Source organism: Convolutriloba macropyga, chromosome 9, assembly GCF_964194025.1.
Source record: "Convolutriloba macropyga chromosome 9, txConMacr16.3, whole genome shotgun sequence".
Taxonomy (NCBI): Eukaryota; Metazoa; Xenacoelomorpha; order Acoela; family Convolutidae; genus Convolutriloba; species Convolutriloba macropyga.
Genome location: NC_134476.1, coordinates 35205143 through 35228955, shown reverse-complemented (window position 1 = coordinate 35228955; position 23813 = coordinate 35205143). Strand labels below are relative to the sequence as shown.

Below are 23813 nucleotides of genomic sequence, written 5' to 3'. Positions count from 1 at the left end.
ATAATTTTGCTTCTTTATAATGGTATGCATAAAAACTCTAATTGATATTTCTGTTTCTTAATAGGATATACAAGCCATTGATCATGTAAAACGTAAAAGAAACGGATCATGGCAATGTAAGTGCACGTTAATTGCAAAGAGTCAACTGTTATTCATAATGAGATTGATCTAAATTTTGAAGTAAGCCTTAAGACGCTTGCCATCATGTCGTTTTTACAATAAATGGCAAAGTGCTACGTGTCAATATTAAAAACGAGTTTGTTAACTTAAGTTTTTAGCTTCGTATGCTTTCGTTTTTGTGTGTTAATCTTGCAGGATTATGATGCAGATCTTGCAAGATTAGGATTTTTAGCATACAAGATTTCGATGTTTTTCTGGCAACAGTCTTGCAAGATTGATGATCAGATAACAAGATTATTGTAAGATTGTTTAAAGATTTTGAAATATGAAAAAATTTGAACACGACTGTGGTTTGTTGCAGTGCCTGATCTCTCTGTGAAACCGAGTGTGGTGAGCATAGAGCAAGACAGACCCTTCCGAATCACGTGCAATGTCACAACAACTGCACGCAGGGCAGCATCAGCCATCAGAGGTTTAGTTCAGTCTTTCATTATTTATTAAGTCAGCGCATCTTTTATTAATAAAAATGAAGTTCGCCCTAGTGCGTTCTTTTTAGGTGATAACATTCCGTTTTACACATTTTTTAATTTTTTTGCATAGATGCATAAAAGAGAACTATCGAAGCTGCTTTTCATTCGATTAAGTGGCTATGATCTAACTTTATTCCTGTATATTATTTTTCCCGGTATATTATTATTCCTGTATGTTATTCCTATATTATTTTAAAAATCTAACAAAAGGCTTAAATTTGTATATCGAACTGCTAATTTTCCAGCCCACTGATATCTCACTTAAGGGATGGGTGTTTTATTCTTTGTACCCTAAGAGTTTTGGTAGTCAATAGATTTTTTTGAGCTTGCTTCATGGCTGAATTCCGGTCGAATTCAGTTAATACTAGCATAATTTAAATCAAGATTTACAAAACGAATTTTGAACATAACTTCACCCAAAAGGCTTATCGCCAGACTTTTATCCAATCAATATGCTACTTACTACCCATTATTATATATAACCGAGGATAGAGGTTATAAAGAGGGTCAGTAATGTGCGTTCGCACATAATGTCCCGACCCCGCTCATCCACATTTCCGGCTTAATTGTCTCAAATGAGGTAGGGATAGAAAGCTTTCAAAATTTCAAGTATTTTTCGAAAGTAACTGGTGTATGAATAAAAAATTGCGTCCAATACAAATCACTCAGTGAAAGTTAAAATACACCGACTTAGAGAGCTGTGGAAACTTGCCATTATTAATAATACAACAAAATCAGATAACAATAAACATTATGACCATCCAAACTCAATTTCTATTTTTAGAAAAACTTAATTACACAGACTAAACTACTGCATCTTTCTTCACTGAAAAAGATATGGAACCAGTCTTTAATTAGACTAGAATTTGACTCTGAAATTAGACTCGAATTAGACCAGTCTTTAATTAGACTGTTAAAGATTACGCTCATAGTTTTTGAAAACAATTGGTTCCGAAGTAATGAAAACCGTTAGATATGAACTGAAATAAATAAAAATATTTGTGAAACAGACATTTATAACTCATTAGATGAGACATTGAAACCTGTCATTTCATAGATATCTTTCATACTAAAAAAACAACAAGTACAGAGAAACACAAACTCAATTTTTTTTGTGTAGAAAACGGTGCCTAAGCCGTTACGACGATAATCCTTGCCCTAGGAATATAAAAACGTGTGGTTGGGTGTTTTTAGAACGTCAATAAAGTTTTATGGGATAATTAATGAGACTAAGAAAGTGACAATAAAGAATAATGTTAAAAATAATACTTGTTTTTCTCGAAAACAATTAATTTAAGAGTCATGAAAATTATTAGCTATAAATTGAAATAAAAAAGGTTTGCTTATTCTTTTAGGCGAGTCGATTGAGACTTTTGTTGATCGGAATTTGTCCTACGTTTACAAAAACAACGTCAAAAACAGACATAATATCAAAATAACATTTTTTCGAAAATCCTGTGAACCTTTAAAACCACAAAGAATTCACTTAAAACGTTAGATGTGTCGCATTTCTCCCTAATTCCTTGCTAGCAGCGTGATAAATAAACTGTAAACAATGAGATTAGGAAGCAATTGGACAACAAGTTAAAGATGCAGTTAAAAATATTTTTTAAAAAAAAACAATTGTTTTCAAATTCATTGAAACAATCACCAGTAAAGTATAGTTACTAAGCAGGTTGATAATTCCAAGGGAAGCCCCTGGAACCTGTTTTTAATCAGAAAATGTCATACGTGAACAAAAATCATGTCAAACACAGACACAAATCAAAAATTTGAAAAACCGGTTTCGTAACCGTTGTAAACATTTTCATTTCGCTGAAAACTTCAGGTTAGTTCAAATACTCCTTGGTTTGACGCCAAATATGTGATGTGTGATCTGTAAATTACAAGAACAGGTAATTAGAAATAATAGACAAAAATGAACAGAAGAAGCAAACTCCAGAAATACCAAAATTGTTTGGAAAACAAAATTTTTCAAAGTCATGAAAACCATCATTTATCAATTGAAATCTTTAAGGAGGATCAAATCATTCCGGCAAGGGAAGTTGTTGAGACATGTTTTCAATCAACATATATCAGAAAAGAACCTCAAACACAGGTAAATCCAAAGATAAATAAAATTTTCTGGCAAACAAACCGGCGTGGAAGCCGTTTAAACCATAAGTTCGCTTAAAATGAAACCTTATTCAGTTGCGCTCTTCTTCTTGTCAAAAACGTGATATCTAACCGGTAAAAAATACGACAGGGTAAAAAAAGACAAAAAAGCAAAAAAAGCAAAGCAAAAGAAGCAAAGCAAAAAATACTTTTTTGAAAACAATTATTTTTATTTAAAGTCTTAAAAATTAAGGTCTTCAAAATTAAAGTAATAAAAAACAATTAAAGTCATATAAATTTATCAGCTGTAAATTGAAATATTCCAATGCGTTTGTTTATTGCCCCAAGGTAGCCATTGAGACTTTTCACTAAGCAGAATTCGGCACAAGTTAAAAAATAGAATTACAGATACAGACAAAAGTAAAAAAAACAACTGTTTTTTTTTGCGAAAAACCATTGTCGCAGCCATTAAAACCATAATCACTTCACTAAAGAAACGTATCTCCAAATGCGCCTCCTTTTGATGCTAATATGTGATATGTGTCCTGTGATTAATGCAACCTGGTGGAAATAGAGAAAAACAACTGAAGATGAAGAATTGCTTTACATTTCCTTCTTGAATCCATTAAATATTAAAAAAAAATTCATAAATCAAAACGACAATCAGTTTTCTGCTAAAAAAATAAAAGCGTTACCTGGCAATTGTTATTGAAGCCAATCAATTGGACCCGCCAGTGAGCCTTGATGTGAAATGTTCTGTTTTGTAAAGAAATTAAACTAGGCAATTTTTTTTTGAAAAGAGAGCCATTGATTACAGTCCGAATTGTTTTTGAAATTTAGAACTCAACGATCAGACTAAAACTAGCCCTGCTATATTTTTTTTGCATTAAGAATATAAGATGGTTACCAGTGTAATGGATATAGTTACTTTGACAAAAAGTCAATTATCAGAGAGAAAGGACGCAGTTTGTATGATTAACGAGTTATTTTATCTAAAAGCAGACAAATTTTCATACCGAGAAACCATTTAAAGAAAATGGAGAAGTAAAATAGCTCTCGTTTGAGGTGACACAAAAACTTTTGGCAGTTTTTAAGTGTTCATTACCGGCAGATTCAAGCAAAGTTGAGTAAAGAATCCTTTTTCTTGCAATTTTACATGAAAAAAGCTGATTTTTTTTTGCAATCTGAAGCGACAATTTGAGCCGAAAAATTAGATGACAAATTTCATCAACATTCTTCTATCTTTAGAAACCAAACCAACAACACTTTTATAAAACAGTTTTAACTTTTTTTTAGCAAAACATACAAAAAATATAGGCAAAAATTCCGGAAAATGTGAATAAAATCAATGGAAATCCGCCTATTTTTCGGAAAACTTTAAACCTCGTTAACTCCATGAAAAAAAAACTAAAATAAAAAAATCTTTTTAATTCCATACTCTACGCTGGACAGGCTTTCTAATGGTACCACTCACATCTCTTTACGATGTATATATCGATCGGCCAAAATTGACTGAACAAAAAAAAACAATTTAAGTATATAGTTCCTCCCCCCACTAAACTGGGTCGGAACACAAATTAGAGGAACTCCGTCCTTTACTTTCAAAATTAGTCTTAAGAAAGCTTCAGAAATCTATTTTTCTTTCGTTTCACCCCCATTTTACCCCTAACCCTGCACGCTCGACTCCACTTGAGGCCCGATCCCTACCTCTCAATACATACGATGTAACCAACCGCTCGCCAATCGCTTGGGATTAATTTACCGACGTTTGCTGGTTATGTTTATGCATTTTTTCCAAGACGGAACATATATAAACTTTCTTTCTTTGATCTTTTTTTGCCTCTAAATTTCAATACTTTACTGTTTACTCGGCCTAGTTTTCACAAATGGCTCTTGATGATACGATTGAGATAATTGAATCGACATGCTTGTACCATCAATTATGTGGGCGATTTGCATAAAAGTTTAAAATATTTGACTCTATTGCACCGTATGAATCTATTCATAAAAAGTTATCAATTCTGGTAAAATATTTGGTAGTTTTAAAATTTACATTCTAAATCTTTTTTTTTGATTTTTTGGTAATTGCCGGGTGCCAATTTTCAGCTGTAGCACATTTCATTATGTTTTGATTAATAAGCATGCTAATATTTTTAACCCCATTCATTGACTTTTTAACAGAAGAAGTTCGACAATGTCGGTAAAATTGATAGAAACATCTCAAGAAGTTATTCGCTTATCTACAGACATAGATATTTAGCTTTCATGGATCTCCTTCGGCAATATGATCACTCTTATTCATCAATGAAAGTTACTAGTTGTATTGTTTACTAGGAGCGTCCAAGGAAGTTTTTTGCTGTCAACATTGGTTTTTATCGTTTCTAGTCTTTTAATGAAATTTACTTTCAAAAGTTTTTAGCAGAAAATATTTGCAATAATCTATCTAAAACTGGTGTTTGGGATGGCTATCAGCTGTACAAAAATTTAATTAAAATTTGTTTTCGGGACAAAAATTTTCTTTTATTTAGTTTGTAGTGTTACTCATCGCGTTAAGTCATATGAGCTCGTTTCATGAATTGAGAATCACTTAATAAATTTTTTATGGCCACATTTTGCAAGGGAGGAGCTGTAAACACGGAGGCTTTTTGTTCGGTCAATTTTGACCGAACCATAAAGTCACCGCAGAGAATTTTGAGTGGTATCATTAGAAAACCCCTCATGGTTTTGTTTTGTTCACCTGTCATTTTTTCGCCATTTTTGTTCCAGTTGGGTTTTTTTGTATCATTGTATTTTCAATTTTTATTTCGGTAAGGTTTAGGGCATTTATTTGTTCGTGTTAGACGGGGAGCGATAGAAAGGCTAGTTTTGATCTCATCGAGTATTTTTGCAATCAAAAATTTTCTTACAGTATTGGAATGTGCGTCTTTAAACATTTCAAATTTTTCGGGTTTTTTCATGTCAACTGATAGCAGGCAAGTCAAATCTCATATTCAATAATGACAGATACCATATTCGTTCACTTGAAGCTCAACGAACATATATTTTGTTCCCAGAGAACCGCTCATGGTTTTTGTACCTTCGACACTGTCTTTACTTAAACTTTGATAAATTTTTGTCTGCAATTTTTTGCAGTCTTATGACTTCTCTCATTAATCAAACGTCCAATCGATTAGTTTCCTTATGGGGTTTTAGTGAAACCATCTAATGCACGGATTTGATAGGTAATGGCTATTATTACTTAAAGTAATCAAAATATCAGAAATTTTGAAGTTCGCCCTTTTTTTACTATTACTTGTCTATTTTTAGCTTGGTCTAACTAATTTCTGGGTCAATCGTCTTCTCAACAAAAAAATGTTATTCTCTCCAGCCGTTTTAATTTTTACTTTTGGATTTATGTCTTTGATACTTTGAGTTTCATAAAAACTTTTTATTTTGTGATATTTTTTTAAGTTGGGAATCTCTTTTGGAACTTGTTAATATATCACAATACGACATTGCCGCATGACGTTGTAAAGAGGACTAACTGAAATTATATCTGAACTTTTCAGTAAGTAGCTTCTGGTGTTATTGGTTTCGACACTTTCTTCTCACACTTTTTATTGAATATTTCGTTTTTGCCTTTGTATGTTGTTTCTTAAGTCGTAAGACTTAATTGACTAATGGCAGGTCTCACTGACATTTTTTTGAAGTTGGTATAAACTCGTTTAATGCCTTCAATTGATAGCTCATTATTTTAATGACTGACCACAGTTTTTTCTTAAAAATTTTAGAGTTTCGGTTGTTTGCTTTCATTTTTTTTTCAAGTTTTGTCGCTTTTCCAGAATAGTAACAGGTCTCAATGGCGTTGAAAAGTAACCCATTGAAGGTATGAGTTATCAGTGAACAGCTTTGATTTCATTGGCTTTGTCTGTTTTCTTCATTTTTTCTTATAATTTTCTGCTTTTTGCCTCTTTTTGTTTTTCTTCTTATACCCATAAGAATTATTCTGATTATTTCCAGGTCGAATTAGTTTGCTTCTGAGTTTTTATGATCTCTTCAATTGATAGCTACTGGTTTTTAACAATTCTGATTTTCTTTCTCCACAAAAACTTTAGAGTGTTTTTGAACTTGGCATTTTTGTTCCATTCCTTGTTAACTCACTATCATCATTCACAGGTTCTGACTTCTTCTTGTAAATCACGCTCTTATTGTTTTATCTGATGTTTTTGTCGGATGTTTTTAGACGTGGACGCTAAGAGTAAAAGTCGTGTGATGAGTGGAAATTTGTGGTTCTTTTTGCTGTCTTTCACATAGTCACTTAAATAACAGTCCTCAAATGAGAAATCGTTTCCCAAATCAGACATATTTTTTTTCAAATGAGAACCAAGTAAGTGATCATATAAAATTTTCCAGTTAAATTTTAACTGATTCTTTGAAAATTTGAACTTAATTAAAAACACAGTAATAAGTTAGAAACTATCGATTTTAATGTCTCCATTACTGAGAGTTTTTGTAAGTTGTTTTTTGTCATTGTTTCTCTATCTGTTGTTTTTTATATAATTTTTTTCTACTTAGTCTTTGAAATGACCGCTCCCATTGTCTTCTTAAAGAATTTTATGAATAATTTTTAGAGAATAATTTTTAGTTAAAAGCCAGCGGTTGTTACTACTTTGGAGATCAATTGGTTTCAAAAATTTTGAAGCCTTCTTGAACTTCGGCCCTTTTTTACGTACTTGTTACCTAGTCTAAGTAAGGAAGAGTCCAATGTGTTTTCTAGGGAAGGTCAAGTGGGTTTGCGTACTTTAGGTTTTATCTGATGGTTTTTTGACTTTGTTGCGAAGTGTTTTTAAAAATAGAATTATTGAATTCTGCGTAATGATCGCGTTATGCCGTAATTGTTTGGCTTTAAGTTTCATTCATTTATTCAGTTGAAAATTAAGAAGGTGGCTGTCTTATTTAGTCCCTAAAGCTAATTATTCGTTTTTAATTGCTCTAGCAGTATGTTGAATCAGCACACCTCAATTATGTCAAAAGGTTGGATTATTTTGCTACAGTTGAGCACATCCCCTGATAATAGACTTGACATATATTTTAAAATTTTTAAGAAGTTTTTTGCGTATGAATCAGCATCTGTTTTGACTGTCCTGCGTTTTTATATACAACCGGCCCAGTCAGTAATTTTCAGTGCAAAAGTGCTCAAATGATCACAGCAGTGAGTAATATCGAAGGCCACTTCGGTTTGTCGCCTCAGTTTTGTGTATAAATTGTATCTATTTCAGGTGGTAATAGAGTAACATGGAGCTACGCCATTGGCCAGTTGACAGATCCTGATGATCCTATTATAATGCAGCGACTCATGGAGGATTCCACTGACGTAGCTTCCCTTCCAAATATGGATTTCGAGTTAGCTTCATTTTAAATTTGTCATCTCAATTTATTTAATTCATATTCTTCTGATACTACAAATTTATGGCCAGTAATTATGGCTTTTAAATTTTCTTGTCTTGTTGTTCCTGTGGGGGGGGGAGGAACTATATACTCAAATGGGTTTCTTTTGTTCAGACAATTTTGGCCGACCGATATATTCATCGTAAAGAAATGTGAGGGGTATCATTGAAAAGCTCATCCAGCGTAGAAATCGGAATTAAAAAGATTTTTTTTTAATTTCGTGTTTTTTGAGGAGTTATCGAGGTTTATAGTTTCGTGTGAACAAGTGATGTTTGTAATTTGCTAATGGCTGTTGAGACTTTAAAATAGTTTTTTGAATGTTTTTTTAAGATTATCGGATATTAAAGTTGTTTCTGTGAACTGTAATCTGTCTCACTATTAACAGGATCCCCATTTTTTTCAATTGCAACCAAAATTAGTCTGGTTAAAGGTCTTGTCTTTTAAATATTGTCTTTATGACTTGTATGCCACAACTTTTAATAAATTTCTAAAAAAAATTTTGTTATTTTTTTTTCATAATTTTAGATCCTTTTGTAATCTTATCGCATTATCCTATTATTGCCAATTCCCATTGGCATGTTGAAGACTTTTAAAAGATCATAAATAAAGTTTGCACTGAAAAACTTAGGGTTTTAAAGGCCTCGACACTGTCTTCTCGCACCTTTCTACTGATTTTTTGATTTCTGATTTTACTGGCATCTTCTGTATTTGTTGTCGTTTTTACAGTCAAACGGCTTTTTGTGATGGATTTTGATGATTTTAGAATGAAACAAAAATATTGCCTTCTCATCGAAGCATAACTTATAAATTAATATTTATTGAAATCCGTTGAAAGCGACTGACTTTAAGGGTTTTGTTACTACGGGTTTTCTCAAAAATATTGGTGGTTTTAAAGTATTTTTCGTGTTTGTTGGTTTTTTTGGAGTCATTTTATTACAAGAAAGAATCTCATTGTCTTTCCAAAATGAAATTTTTTTGATCAATAATTAATTTTGTAATGGCTTCGACCGTTCTCTCTCAATTTGCTGTTTTTTCCTGTTTTTTAATCTTAATGTAATCATAGAGAGCTGAAAGATCTCATAAGGCTCTAACAATGTTGAGCGAATAAAGTTACTCAATGCAGTAAGTTTATGGCAAACAGCCTCAAACTGTATGATTTTATTTGTTTTCAGACGTTTTCTTAAAATTTTTAGTTTTTAATGTTATATTTGTCAACTTGTATGTAATTGTCATCATTGAGAGGCCCCAACACTTTCCCTGTAGTCTGATCATTAAAGTGGCCATTAATATGAAGTCGTAACGGATGTTTGGTTTCTTGAAGAATATGCCTCTTCATAAAAGTTTTGTCAGTGGTCAAAATTTGTGTTCATTTTTCTCTTCTCTAAGCACATTCCCGTAATAACAGACCCCAATGATTTTCAATTGCAGCCCAAGTGAACATACTTAATCTTTCAGTAAAATTTCAGCTGAAATAATTTTAGTAACTTTTTGAATAAAAACATAATATTCAGATTATAAGCGAAAGATTTTAATGGCATCAATAATTTGTGTTTTCGCAAACTGTTTATAATTTTTTCAATATTTCTGTATCTTTAGTCTTAATTTGCGGCTTAGTATAAGCAAAGACAGATTCTATTGGTTTCCTATCGATTGTTTTAAAAAAATTATCAAGAATTTTTAAGCTAAAAGCTAATGGTTCTATGGACGTTTGTAAAAATTTGGTTTGAAAAATATTGGTCGATTTTTGAATTTCGACTTTTTATTGCTTCTTTTTGTCAACTTTCCTAGTCTCATTAAAATAAAGTCCCATCTGCTTTGTAGTAAAGGAAAAGTAATTTTGTGTAGTTAAGGTTTTCTCTGATTGTATTTTGACGTTGTTACTAGGTGCTTTTAAGCTTAGATGTTAAACTTTTGCCGTAAAAAAGGTTTTTTTTTTCTTTTTGCTCATTTTTGTTTTTTTAGTTTTTTCTCCGTAGTCTTCTTTATGGTGTGAGATCTCGTGAGCGCTATAATCAGGCAAAGAATTATGTAATTCAGTAGTTTGTGTAATGATTTTTTTAAACTCAAAGATCTATTTTTGATTATCTCTTCATTTGGCTGACAGTTATGTCAAAGATGTAGATGAGCGCGGGTCGGAACATCATGTGCGAACGCACATTACCGAGCCTCCTTGTCTTCATAATTCATGGAATGACTTAAAAACGTTTTGAAGTTTATCTGAGAAAATTATCGGCAGCGTGCATGAAATATTGTACTTAAAGGTTGACAGTTTGATGTTTATCTACTTCAAAGGGCGTATTTTCTTTATTTTTACCATCCCGTCAGTTATCAGTGCTCCCCGATAATTAACGTGACGCAGATTTCCATTTCCCGAAATGTTTTTATTTGACCAAAAATTTCGAAACCAGATAGAGAAGTGTTGTGTTGTAAAAGTTTCAGAGGAAACTATTAATGCTAGTTGGATTTGCAGTCGAGTAGTTCTGAGTAATTTGACATATTTTCATTTAATAACCAAGATGTCAAATTTTGTTGACGTAATGAAACATGGAAATCTAACAGGATATATCTTCCTCATGATTAGGAGGTCCTTCTGATCCTTCCCTCTTTTTAAACATGCATTTTAAAGGCAAGGTTCAGTCACTTTATAGAATAGTTAAAGTTATACCACCTTGTGTAAAAATAATTCGAGATCTGCTAACTGTCGGAGTAAAATCTCCGACATCAGCTTGTGTCGCATTACAGTATTTACACAGTTCGGCTTCAGGTTCTGTTCATATTTCGAGAGATCTGGTTAATGGTTCTGAGGCTCCAAAGAGTTTTCTTTTGCTTTCTTAATCTGTATATCGGTCATGTTTTAAACATGGCTATTCCGGGTATAGTTCAATACTACAAAATACGCGTGGAATCCAGTTAATATGTTCCAACACCCGCCCTAAGCTATATTATTTATCCCCGCTCAGCCAGCAACCACCCAATTCACTCTCTAAGTGTGAACAGCCCGGGGATAAATACAACTGGTTGTGAAGCAAGTGCCCCGGGGAGCCTTAATCAATTACGTGTCAGTCTAAATTGCCCCCTCCTCAAGTCCTGAACCGCTTAAATCAAACTCCGGGCCATGGAAATCCGGGTCAAAACCCACTGGACCTGATGTTTGCCCGCCTCTGTTGGCTGGTAATGCCTCCGGATAAAGCCAAAATACCCGCACATGAGTGAGATTTATTGGAAATCAATGCCAGACTAATGTTTTTAATGGTCGCCTTTGAAATTCAGGGCGTTAAGTCTGTTTTGGGTAGATTTATTGGAGTGAAAATTATCTCCACAGTTCGTTGGAGGTAGAAGAAAGTCTGGATTGGGTAACTTTTTTAGGTACGAAAGTCGTTTATATGAATTAGTAGGGTTAAAATTCCATAACTTTTCTGATTTGGCTGTTAATGTTTATTGAATTCTCAGAAATAGACCGGTTTAATCCAAGATCCAGACTTGTGTAAAAGCACTAATGAATGCAACACGCGTTGGGTTGAATGTATTAAATTGTGGGTGGCATCGTAAAAATACAAAATTTGGTACAAGTCTACTGATTTTCCTTTTGTATCTAAAAAATTCTGAAGAGCTTTGCCCTGTTGTTAATGAATTTTTGTGCAGCTATATGATGCTAAATGAGATATTATGTGTATTTCAAGAGTTATCAGCTGTATGTCAAAGTGAAGCAGGTTCCAGTGTTTGTCGAAGTTTTTTGTTGTTTTTCGGACAAATTTTTATCGAGAGTGAATTTAAACATAACAAACTTGAATATACAACTGCTTGTATGTGTTCTTTCAGTGTGTCTGCGGATGGCAGTATTTTGAGCGTGAGGCGAGCCAGGATAGAACATGCTGGCTACTACTGGTGCACCTATGAGGCACAGTCTGGAACATTCCAGGGCAGGGTCCACGAAAGGGCAATCGTCAGGTGTAAGTACATCTTCAGACCATTTCATATACTCTCATACCCAGATATCGCCATTCTAATTTATAATCGCTATTCTATAGCTAACCGCTGAACAGTTCGTTTAATTTTTACACATCATCTTCTGGTAATTCCAGTCAAATTATAAATGCGTGACAACTAAGTTTTTATGTAATTTTTTTTAATGTAAAATTCAGTTATATCGAAGTTCTGGTTGTGTAGAGTGACTATGCATCCAAGATCAAAGGCTGAGTTCCAAATTTAACATTTTAATAAAAGCTCTTCTTGTGTGACAACTTTGTTCACAATTGAAAATATTTCAGATGGCCCAACGTACAAACTGAACCAGTTCAATCAGACCAACACAACACGCACAGTGAAGGCATTCGTGGGCAGTACAGTGGAGTTGTACTGTAATATAGTGTCTCTCCCTTTTGCTCAGATAGAGTGGTTCAAGAACAATAAACCAATCATAGGAGACACGATGCGACATGAAAACTCACTCAACGGAAGGAGGTAGGTTTAAAGAACTAGAACGAACTGGGTTCTTGTAAATAAATCTTCGCTTTTCTAGAAAGTTCTTGTTGTCGACATTTTATGCAATTTTTTGCTTTAATAAATTTTTTGCACAGGCTAATAAAATCCAATGTGCTAAACTTGCCAAGAGTAAAGAAATTTATATGAAACGCTTTATAGTTAGTGTTTTCTGTTTTTTTTTTCTCACTTTTCACGTTTGTTGCGTATTTTAGATGGCAATCAGTAATTGTACCTCTATACGCTACTACCCCCGGCTGAAGAAAGTTGTTACGTAGTAAATGAAAGAATATTAACCAATCAGAATTGAGTATTTAGATTTGAATTTAAATGCGTGTAAAACGTTCTAATATACATAGAAAGTTCCGAAAAAGTTCATTTAACCTAATTTTAAGTAAATATAACCATGATATGTATCGATTAAGCTGGTTTTCGGCTTAATATTTTTAGGTTTTCTAGACAATTGCCGATTGAATACGAACTGATTTTGACGTCAATGACATCAGACAAAAAACATGTAAAAGAGCATCGAAAAAACCTTGCCGTCTAAGCTTTCACTTGTTGCTATGAACGTTACGAATACTAATACGTTGTCTTGATCACATTAATGCTTAATACGTTGCTTTGTATAGACCAATACTTATACGTTGCTGAATTGAAACTTTCCGAACTTCAGTTATATATTTTTTACTGAGTTAATATTGGTGCCGCTCAAGAATCGAGCCAGCTTTCGAAGAAAAACGATTCACTCTCTTCCTTCTCCGCTCATTTATAATGAAGGCATTCTCGCTAACTCGTCTTATGTGCACATCAACTAAATTGAATTGAATTTAAACCCAAACCACCCCATTACCCCACCCCGTGATTGGCCTATTCTAAAATAATCATCTAGATAGTGAAGAACTGGGAAACATTTATCCCCAAATCCAGAATTTACCAGAAAAGGACCAAATTTGCTTCCTGAAACTGACCGAAAATTTCCACCTAGATTGATTGATGGACATTTAATGAACAGAATGGCAACAAAGATGGTTGTTTTGAGTTTCTATCTATCAAATGTCGTGGAAATTTCTTGAGGCAATACAATAGGCACCCTATCGCAGACGTTGGGAGTTGGAACCCTAACTTCAGACGTTGGGAGTTGGAACTATTTTCGCTGTTCTGGAAGTTTTTGCCAGTGTTGGAGGTTTTACAATCAATATTGCCCTGTTATTTCGTGCATTCTACAAAAAAAATTGTAAGACAGAAACTCTAAATCCTTTATATATCCTAATTTATTTTATCTTAATTTAAATTTAGACGGCAAGAAACCCAACCCGTGAATTTTTTGACATTGGTGTAAAAAAATTAAACTAATCTTTGTAGAAAAAATTGGTAAAGGGGCCACAAAAAACAATTTTGAGACAAAAATACATCGATTTTGAAAATTTTTGGTAGATTTACCAAAAATTAGAAAAAATTGATACAGTCGGTTGGTATATCAAAAATAACCTCTGATATAAAGAAGTTTGAGAGAAAATTATGCTAAATTGTCCAATTTTGATAATTTTTGGTCAATTGTGAGGCAATTCAAAAAAAAAGAATTAGAAAATTATTACCGAATATTTATAAACCGTGTTTTCGAGCATAAAAGTGTGCAGTTTACTGGATTGCCGTTCCGTAATCAAGAATTTGCAAAAAATTGACCAAAAAAAATACAGAAAAAATTGGACAAAAGCATAAAACTTTGACAAAGTTGTCAAAAAAAAAATCAACTTCTCATACAAGAATGTTCGTTAATTGAGTGAAACTCAATATAAAGAAAAGGTTGTGAAAATTTTCACAACCTCTGGCCTACAAAATAAAAATTATCGAATCGCTATTCCTTGTCGCTCGTTTATGTACCGTTTTGTCCGCGTCCTTTCCGTCCTTTAACTTTTCAATTCTCCGTGTTGCCTTTTTCTCCAAAAAGTCGCTCTCCCAAAACTTTGCTCTTCGTTTTCTCCGTCTACTTTTTACGTCATATGCGGTGAAGTATGTTGTCGTTTTTGCTGTAGTATGTTGAGTATGCTAGTATGCTGGTTTGTTGTTTAGATCCTACAGCTTTCTAGGATGTGACTTAAGTTTGTTCTCGAGTTACGGCTGGATTGTCCTTTGATTTTTCAACTTTACTAATTTACTAGCCCTCCTGTTGTAGTATTTTGATTTTGCTGCTCTATGTTTGTGTACCTGTAAGATTGCTAGTTGGTTTGGTCTTGTTACCTTCTAGAGTGTGGCTTAAGTTTATTCTCGAGTTACGGCTGGATTGTTTCTTGACTTTTCCAACTGTCTTAGTCTACAAATACACTATTTCATGCAATTTTGCTGTAGTTTGTTTAATACCGTTAGTATGCTGATTGTTTGTTTTGGTTTGGGTTTTGCTAGGATGTGACTTAAGTTTATTCTGGAGTTACGGCTAGTAAATTTCTCGACCTTTTCATCCTTTTAGTGTACTACTGCATTGCCGTAAAATAATTTGTTGTTATATTTGTCGTTATAGACCCATTATGAACTATATTAGATTGTCTTGCTGTAGCCTCTCTCTTTCTTCCTAGGGTGTGACTTAAGTTTGTTCTCGAGTTACGGCTAGGTTGTTTGCTTGAGTTTTTGCTGTGGTTTGCTAACATAGTTCTCTCCGAACTCATTTCCCGCCCGTTCTTTCCCACCGTCCCGTTTCGTGGCGTTGCGCAATTTTCGTTCGCCTTCCCGCACGTCCCATTTCTGTTCCGTCGCGCACTGCACGCTCGACTTCTCGTATGTCCCGTTTCCGTTGCGTCGCGCGTCGCTCGCTCGACTTCCCGTCCGTAACGTCTCCGTTTCGTCGCGCGTTGCTCGCTCGACTCCCCGTGTGTCTTTAGTCTCCCTCTGCGTTGAGCGCATAGCGTTCAGCGCTCCACTTCTGTTTTTGTCGGGCACTGGGTGCTCGACGACATTTTCTGCTCTTCGGGCGGTTTGTTTTACAGACTGTCTACAGTTTGCTGTGTTTGTTGTCTTTTCCGTTGGGTTTAATTTGCGTGGGTTTGATTTGTTTGGCGTGTGCTTATAAAAGATAACCGTGTGCAGTGGTACTTTTGCTGGTATTTGGAATTAATAACATCGTGATGTCTAATAGTCTTGATCAAAGAGTCAAAAAGTTGTACGCTGCCAGGTCAAAGCGTGAAGCTGAATTGCATGCTATACATGAAGATATCCTTCATTGTTTAAATAATCAAAGTAGGCGAGTGAAAGTTGAACGCCTAGTAACAAAATGCAACGAAGCATTTATGACTGTTGTAGACAAAAATGAGGACCTAATTGCATTTGCTGGAAAAACAGAGGATCCAAGTGCACTTGTTCCTTCTTTAGAGTCTTACTTGGAGGCAATGACAACTAAGAACGACAAGATACTCGCTTCAGCAAGAAACTACATCAATTTTGCTGATGATAAAGTGAGTGAGTTCCAGGAACCAAGGGCTCCCATTCTTTCTAGACTTCCCTCAATTATGACCTCGTCAAAAACATCTAGTCAGCGTAAACATGATTACGTAATTGCTAAAATGAAGCGCGAAGAAATTGAAAAACAGAATGAGGCAGCCATTCGCCTTGCTAAACAGAAAAAACAAATGGAAATAGATGAACTGGAGGAAAACAACAGGAAACGTTTGGCAGAGGCAACTCTGCAAGAATTTGAATTGCTGGACGCCGTTTCTAAAGGTAGCCAATCTGAAACAACTGCAAGTGCCAGGAGCTCAATGAGAAGTGAAAAGGCTGTCCAAGATTGGATCAACACCTCACTTGCTTTAAGTTTTCACAATGAGGAGAAAACTCGCGAACCACAGGTTATGATTGACCCTCCAGAATGTCCTAGCCACAACAACGGCAAAACAGTGGAAGATCAGAACACTGAAATTTCAAGGCATTCCATTCCAAAAAATTGTCGAGGCAATTACATTTTAAGCAATGAGACCTTGCAGCAACTCGACCCCTATTATACTCCACCTGAAAATTTTTTGGCTGCTGCTAACACACAGGCGTTGTACCAGGCGCACCTGAGGGCGCAAATGAATCAAACAGGCCAGCAAGGCACGGCGCTCCCAAGCATAACTAACCAAGGAACCGTGGATAGTCAGCCGCCTTCTGTACACGGCCCAGGGGCTTCTTCACCGCCCATTCAACAGCCCATTCCACCACAGACGTTCGCACCACAAGAAAATCAAAATAATGCATCCGAGTTTTTTCCACACGCACAATCCAGGGGACCTGAAACATCAAGTCTGCCGAAGAATAATTTGGCCCAGCAAATATGCTCCCGACAACAAATTAATTTTGTCCCCCGAGCACCAAACGCCACTCTTCCTCCTTTTCCGACAACAAATCATCCAGCCCCCGCAATAAACGTTCCCCTGCACCCAAGCGCCCCACCAAGTCCAAATATTCAACAGCACAACTCCGAACCCGCTCATCCTAACGTCCTTCCCATTCCGAACCCAATCTTCGCACCTAACCTCACCGCTCCCATCCCACACGCCCCTTTGATTAACCAGCCTCTCGTCAACAAAAATTTTCAGAATAGTAATAACCGAGTACACAAAGTTGTACGTTCTGTTGCTCCTCCTTTCCCAAATATGCCCAATATCCCTCTCGGCCAAAGTTTTGTGCCAAATATGAGTCATTGGCGTTTTCCGCAGCACAGACCGTCATTAGTCAACCAAGACATTACTACCGTAAATAATGTTGCTCCAAATGTACAGGCACACATTGCACCATCAATTACTACTTTTCCACAACAAATATGTTCAAATTCACCCCTTTTGATTGATATGCAATCACCATCCGGCACACATCAGGAAAACCTGATTGCAACTACAAAAAATATTGTACCTGGTCTGGCCACTCCGGTCTTTCAGCCAACATACCCTTATGTTGGGCCCACTCCGTTGAGTTGGAGTGGTCCGCAGGTGTCTGCACCTGCCCCTCCGATACCGGACAACGCGTCATTGATTAGGGAATTAGCTGATGCAATAACCAGCAAGAAAAATGACCCCTTGCCAGAACGGAAACTTGCTCAGTATAATGGCGATCCATTACAATGGCACGAGTGGTATGGTCAATTCAAAAGCGCGATTGACTCGCAATCGCTAACTGATGACGTTAAATTGACATACCTCAAAACCCTCGTCACCGGTAAAGCAAAGATTGCAATCAACGAGTTTGCTTACTGTGGTTTAATGTACAAGGATGCACTAAGGACTTTAGAACGTAAATTTGGCCAGCCACAGGCAGTCGTAAGTGCACACTTGGATAAACTAAGCAATTTTCCGCCTCTCAAAATGCACAATAGTGATAACATCATTAACTATTCTGCAGCAATATCCAGCCTCGTTGGGGTTTTCAAGTCACTATCATATGATGCTGATTTGAAGAGCGCTTCCCTACTTAACCAAGCGGTACAGAAGTTACCACCAAACATGAAAGAGTCATGGTCACTCTTTACGGTTAAGAAGCACTGGGTTAAGCCTACCCTCCTTGACTTTAACGATTGGCTTAAAGAAAAGGCTGAGGCCCATGATCTTATGAAACAAAGCGCAACCAAGGCCAAACCTGAAGAGAACATCACTTCAGTAACAAAGACCAAAACAGCCTCAAAAGTGTTTGCATCAAATTCGCAACAAAGGGAAACAAAGAAGCAAATGCCACCTTCTTTCACAAACAATTACTCTCGGTGCATTGTATGCAAAGGTAACCACCGGCTATGGGAGTGTCGAGTTTTCAAAGAAAAGACCCCAACCCAGAGAGCTAAGTTGGTGGCCGATAATAAACTTTGCTTTTCGTGCTTACGTGATAAGCACACATTCCGCCAGTGTCCTCAACCAAGAAAGTGCCGAGCAGAAGGGTGTAATAGTTCGCATAACTCACTATTGCATGGAGCAGATAGGGTTTTCCCAACGAAACAGTCAACAAATCCCAATACTATCCAGTCTTCAGGCAACACAGGTCAAAGTAAAGCAACTTCTAGTCAACTCCAGCCTAATAAGACTACAACAATGTCATCTGTTACTGATGTTAAGGGGCTCCTTCAGGTGACTGAATTGCAGTTGGTCAATTCGTCCGGTTTAGATACCAAGGCTTTAGTTTTGTGTGATACCGCCTGCAGTAACTCTTGGGTGGCCGGTAGTCTCGCAGATAGACTCGGTTTGCACGGTAAAGCACTAAAGCTAACTGTCAAGGGTATTAATACCGAAGAAGTAGTTGATACTAGGGTTGTTGAAGTCACTGTGAAACCAAGAGAACAACAAGATTTCGAACCATTCACCGTCAACCCTTTCGTTAAGGAGAGTCTGAACGTCGGCTCAGATATAATTAATGTACAGGCCCTGCAAGAGACTTACCCACACTTAGCAGTCCTTGATCCCGTGACATATTCCTATAAAGACATTGAGATGATACTCGGACAAGATGTCTACCATGCCATCCGCCCGTTAGAATACTTCTCTGCCGATGAGAAGCGTTCACCCGTTGCCGTACGCTTACCCATAGGTTGGGTCTTAAGCGGTCCGTTACCATCAAGTTCTTGTTTAACCTCAACGTGCTTTAAAGTGAATATCGAACATGACAATGAGTTAGCAAGTCAAGTAAAGTCATGGTACGACATTGAATCATTCGGGGCAAACAAGCAGGTCGACTCCAGATCTGCAGCAGACGCAAGGGCTCACGAGATCCTTGAGAGTACCACCATACACAATGGCCTGAGATACGATGTCGGAATGCTGTGGGCAGCAGATAACACCAAGCTCCCAAATAATTACTTCTCCTCCCTTGTGCGGCTGAAATCTCTCGAAAAACGTTTGGCCAAGGATGAAGACCTCAGAGAGAAGTATACTAGTACCATCAAGGAAGACCTAAATAAGGGGTATGTAATTGAGGTTCCGGACGCTCACAAGGTTGAGAGCCGGTCTGATAAAGAGTGGTACCTACCCCACCATCCGGTTTTAAACCCGAACAAACCAGGTAAGGTGCGTAGGGTGCTCAATGGAGCAGCAAAATTTCATGGCGCCTCACTGAATAAATCGTTGCTAACTGGCCCTGATCTGCTCCAAAACCTTATTTATGTACTTCTTCGCTTCCGACAACATCGATATGCCGTCTCTGCCGACATCGAGGGAATGTTTCTACAGGTTGGTGTATTACCATCAGATCAACCATCTCTTCGCTTTCTGTGGCGGGAGGACCCCACAACTAACGTTGTAGTGTATCAATATACGCGCCATATATTCGGGGCTAAAGACTCGCCCACATGCGCCAACTATGCATTACAACGCACTGCGAGAGACAATGCCAAGTTTTACCCCGAAGCTGCAAAAGCCGTCCTTGAAAACTTCTACATGGACGATTACCTTGACTCAGTGGAGTCTCCCGAGAAAGCCATCAATAGATCGAAGGAATTGGTACATCTTCTCCATCTCGGTGGGTTCAAGCTTACAAAATTCGTAAGCAATGTACCAAATCTGGCTGACCAAATTGATGGTTCCCCTCAATCTACTGAGCCCAAGGTTATTGTTTCATGTCAGGAGGATTCATCGCATGTGCTAGGGTTAAAGTGGGATCACACTAATGACACTTTAGTTGTGAGTCGGGGTACAAGCTGCGCTATCACCAAGTCCCTCACGCAACGCTTGGTCTTAAGTCTTGTCTCGAAAGTCTTTGACCCCATTGGTCTTGTCGCACCGTTTACCGTCGGTGCGCGACTGCTCTTAAAAGACATCTGGCGTGTCACAGGACAACAATGGGATGACGAGCTCCCACAAGACATCGTTCAAAGATTTTTGGTCTGGAGTGCGGACTTACCAAAGCTTGAAAACATCAAAATTCCTCGAAGTTACTTTAGTGGACCCTTTGATAATACAGAGTTGCATATGTTCGGTGACAGTTCTCAGGATATTTTTAGTGCCGTTGCATTTCTTCGAGCCCGAGTAACAACCCCTACGGGCAAGATAAAAACAGAGCTTGCGTTTGTTTTGGGGAAAGCGCGCGTGGCGCCAATGAAAGTATTGACTGTCCCTAAACTGGAATTGCAAGCAGCTCTACTTGCCGCTCGGCTGAAGAACGAAATTATTCAGGCACTTACTGTAACTGTTAACCAAGTATTCATGTGGACAGACAGCACGACCGTTCTTCAGTGGATAAACTCTAATGAAAAGCAACCAATCTTCGTTGCAAACCGCGTTTGTGAAATTTTGGAGTATACCAGCGTTGACCAATGGAACCACGTCGCAACTAAGGATAATCCAGCTGACGCTGGCACGCGTGGAATGTCCGCTGAGGTTTTGCAACTAAGCAGTTGGGTCAATGGTCCACATTTCTTATCTAACTCAAGTTTTCCTTTCGTACCGAACAAAGACGTCATTAATAACATCAAACTTGGCGTCAACCAAGCAGCCATCATAGAAGACACTGTCTCTCTCGCTACATCTGTTAAAAAACAGACAACTCCCGTTCCGTCGTTATTCCCATTTGATAAATTTAGATCTTATCAAAAGTACTTGCGCATTGCCGCATACGTTCTCCGGCTTTTGCCGAAACATGCCGGCTACCGTAACCCCGATGGTAGCATTACCGACCCTACTGAGCTTGACGAAGCCGAGCGTCATCTACAGTATTTGGTGCAAGGAGAGTCTTTTGAAGCCGAAAGAAAAGATCTTCTTGACATTAAATTCGTTAAACGGAGTAGCCGAATTGCTCCACATTCACCGTTTATTAGTCCAAATGGGCTAATTCGTTCCTCGGGCCGCATCAAGCGGTTAATTGAAGTTGGGTTTAACGTAAAGTACCCAATCATCTTAGATGCACGTCATCCGTTCGTAAAACTGTTCCTTGAACACACGCACGTAAAGCATTATCATCAGGGCGTTGAATACCTAAGATCAATTGTTCAGGAACACTACACAGTACTGAAACTAAGATCATCCTTGCGTTCCATCAAAGCACACTGCCTGAGATGCCGAGAATTCCAAGCTGTAACTATGCAACCAATCATGTCTGACTTACCTAAGGAGAGACTTGCTTACCAGTCTCCTCCCTTCACGAACACTGGCGTTGACTACTTTGGGCCATTCTATGTTACTGTCCGCCGTACTACCGAGAAAAGGTGGGGCTTCCTCTTCACCTGTCTCACTACTCGCGCTGTCCATGTCGAGATAGTTACATCCATGGACACCAGTTCTTGTGTTATGGGAGTTGAGCGGTTTGTGTCACGCAGGGGTACACCTGCCATGATTTGGTCGGACAATGGCACTAACTTTATTGGAGCGGAGAAAGAACTCCGAGAAAGTATTGAAAAGTGGAAGGTTGTCAACATTGCAGCTGAGCTCGCTCACAAAGGTATAAAGTGGAGGTTCAATCCACCCAGCGCACCACATCAAGGTGGTATCTGGGAGAGGTTGGTACGCAGCTTCAAACGCGTGTTGTATACTATTCTTGGCACGCGTCGCCTCACGGATGAGGTACTGCATACTACCTTTTGTCTCGTGGAGAATGCTCTCAATTCGCGTCCTTTAACACCCGTAAGCGCCGATTCGTGCGATTTGAACGCTTTAATGCCCAACCATTTTCTTTTAGGAGAACACTCTACCGGTATTCCGTCTGTTGTCGGCAACAATGAGTTCGACCATCGTAAACGTTACGCCCGTGCGCAGTCGTACGCTAATGCGCTCTGGTCCCGTTGGATCAGAGAGTACGTACCGACGCTGAACCGACGCTCTAAGTGGCAGACGCCTGCCGAGCAACACCTTAAGACCGGTGACTTGGTTTGGATAGTTGAGGAAACCAACCCTAGGGGTTACTACCCAACCGCTCGGATTGTGGAACTCCGTTACGGCTCCGATAGCGTCGCGCGCTCTGCCGTTTTACGTACGTCGACCGGTTCACTCGTCCGTCCGCTTGTAAAACTTGTACCAGTTTTCCCAACATCTTCTTCCGGGCCGGAGGATGTTACGTAGTAAATGAAAGAATATTAACCAATCAGAATTGAGTATTTAGATTTGAATTTAAATGCGTGTAAAACGTTCTAATATACATAGAAAGTTCCGAAAAAGTTCATTTAACCTAATTTTAAGTAAATATAACCATGATATGTATCGATTAAGCTGGTTTTCGGCTTAATATTTTTAGGTTTTCTAGACAATTGCCGATTGAATACGAACTGATTTTGACGTCAATGACATCAGACAAAAAACCAGTAAAAGAGCATCGAAAAAACCTTGCCGTCTAAGCTTTCACTTGTTGCTATGAACGTTACGAATACTAATACGTTGTCTTGATCACATTAATGCTTAATACGTTGCTTTGTATAGACCAATACTTATACGTTGCTGAATTGAAACTTTCCGAACTTCAGTTATATATTTTTTACTGAGTTAATAAAAGTAAACATAAATTTCTACCCAATAAGTGGTTCTGTTTAATTTTTCTCGGTCGAGAGTACTGAAAAAATACTATACCGCCTAATCTCAGAGAAGCTATTGTTGAACTAGTATTTTGAACGTAAGTGAATGTTTAGAATCACGGGGATTAATATCAGTAGCAGCTATTTGAACACAACTGTGCGTAAAATATCCAAAATCCAGCAAAGTTTGTGACTTAATCTGCCAGACTGTTGCCACAATTTTTTGTTTTCTAAAAAAAAAATGTTTTTCACATAAATTTAGTCATCCAAAGCTGCTTCTCGTATTAGTTTTACGACAAGTAACTTTTTGTAATCACGTATTAGAGGACTCATATAGCCATGAATCGTTTGATTTCTTTAGGACCAATTTGAACCCTCCGAATAGTTTGCGAGTACTTAGTTGCTTGTTGACTTTACAATTCGTTTTAAAGTTAAGAGTCCAATCTAAAATGACTGATAGTTTGTTGTGTTTTAAAAACTGTGTGCCTTACCTAGGAGCTGTTAATATCTATGAGCATCTGTAAAATTTATATATCAAAACGAATTCCTCGGTAGAAAATTTTCATACCCATTTTGAGGAAAGTTTTGAAGAAAACGATTTGCTATTAAACTTTAATCTGTGAAAATTCTTGAATGATAATTTTAACGTTTTCTGCCTATAAATATTTTTGTCAGAATTGAACAAAAATTGAATGCGCAAAAATGTTGGCTTCCATAAGATCTTT

General features: G+C 37.2%; 1 protein-coding gene across 2 annotated transcripts in view; it reads left to right on the top strand.

The window, feature by feature from the left end:
- LOC142345362 (uncharacterized) overlaps window positions 1–23813 on the top strand; it is a 72836-nt gene that overhangs the window by 38344 nt on the left and 10679 nt on the right. For both annotated transcript variants that reach the window (XM_075397392.1, XM_075397393.1), the window contains exons 5-8: window positions 482–592; window positions 8003–8126; window positions 11991–12121; window positions 12440–12632. In XM_075397392.1, the coding sequence (XP_075253507.1) occupies window positions 482–592; window positions 8003–8126; window positions 11991–12121; window positions 12440–12632 (559 nt within the window). The remainder of the gene's footprint in view (window positions 1–481; window positions 593–8002; window positions 8127–11990; window positions 12122–12439; window positions 12633–23813) is intronic.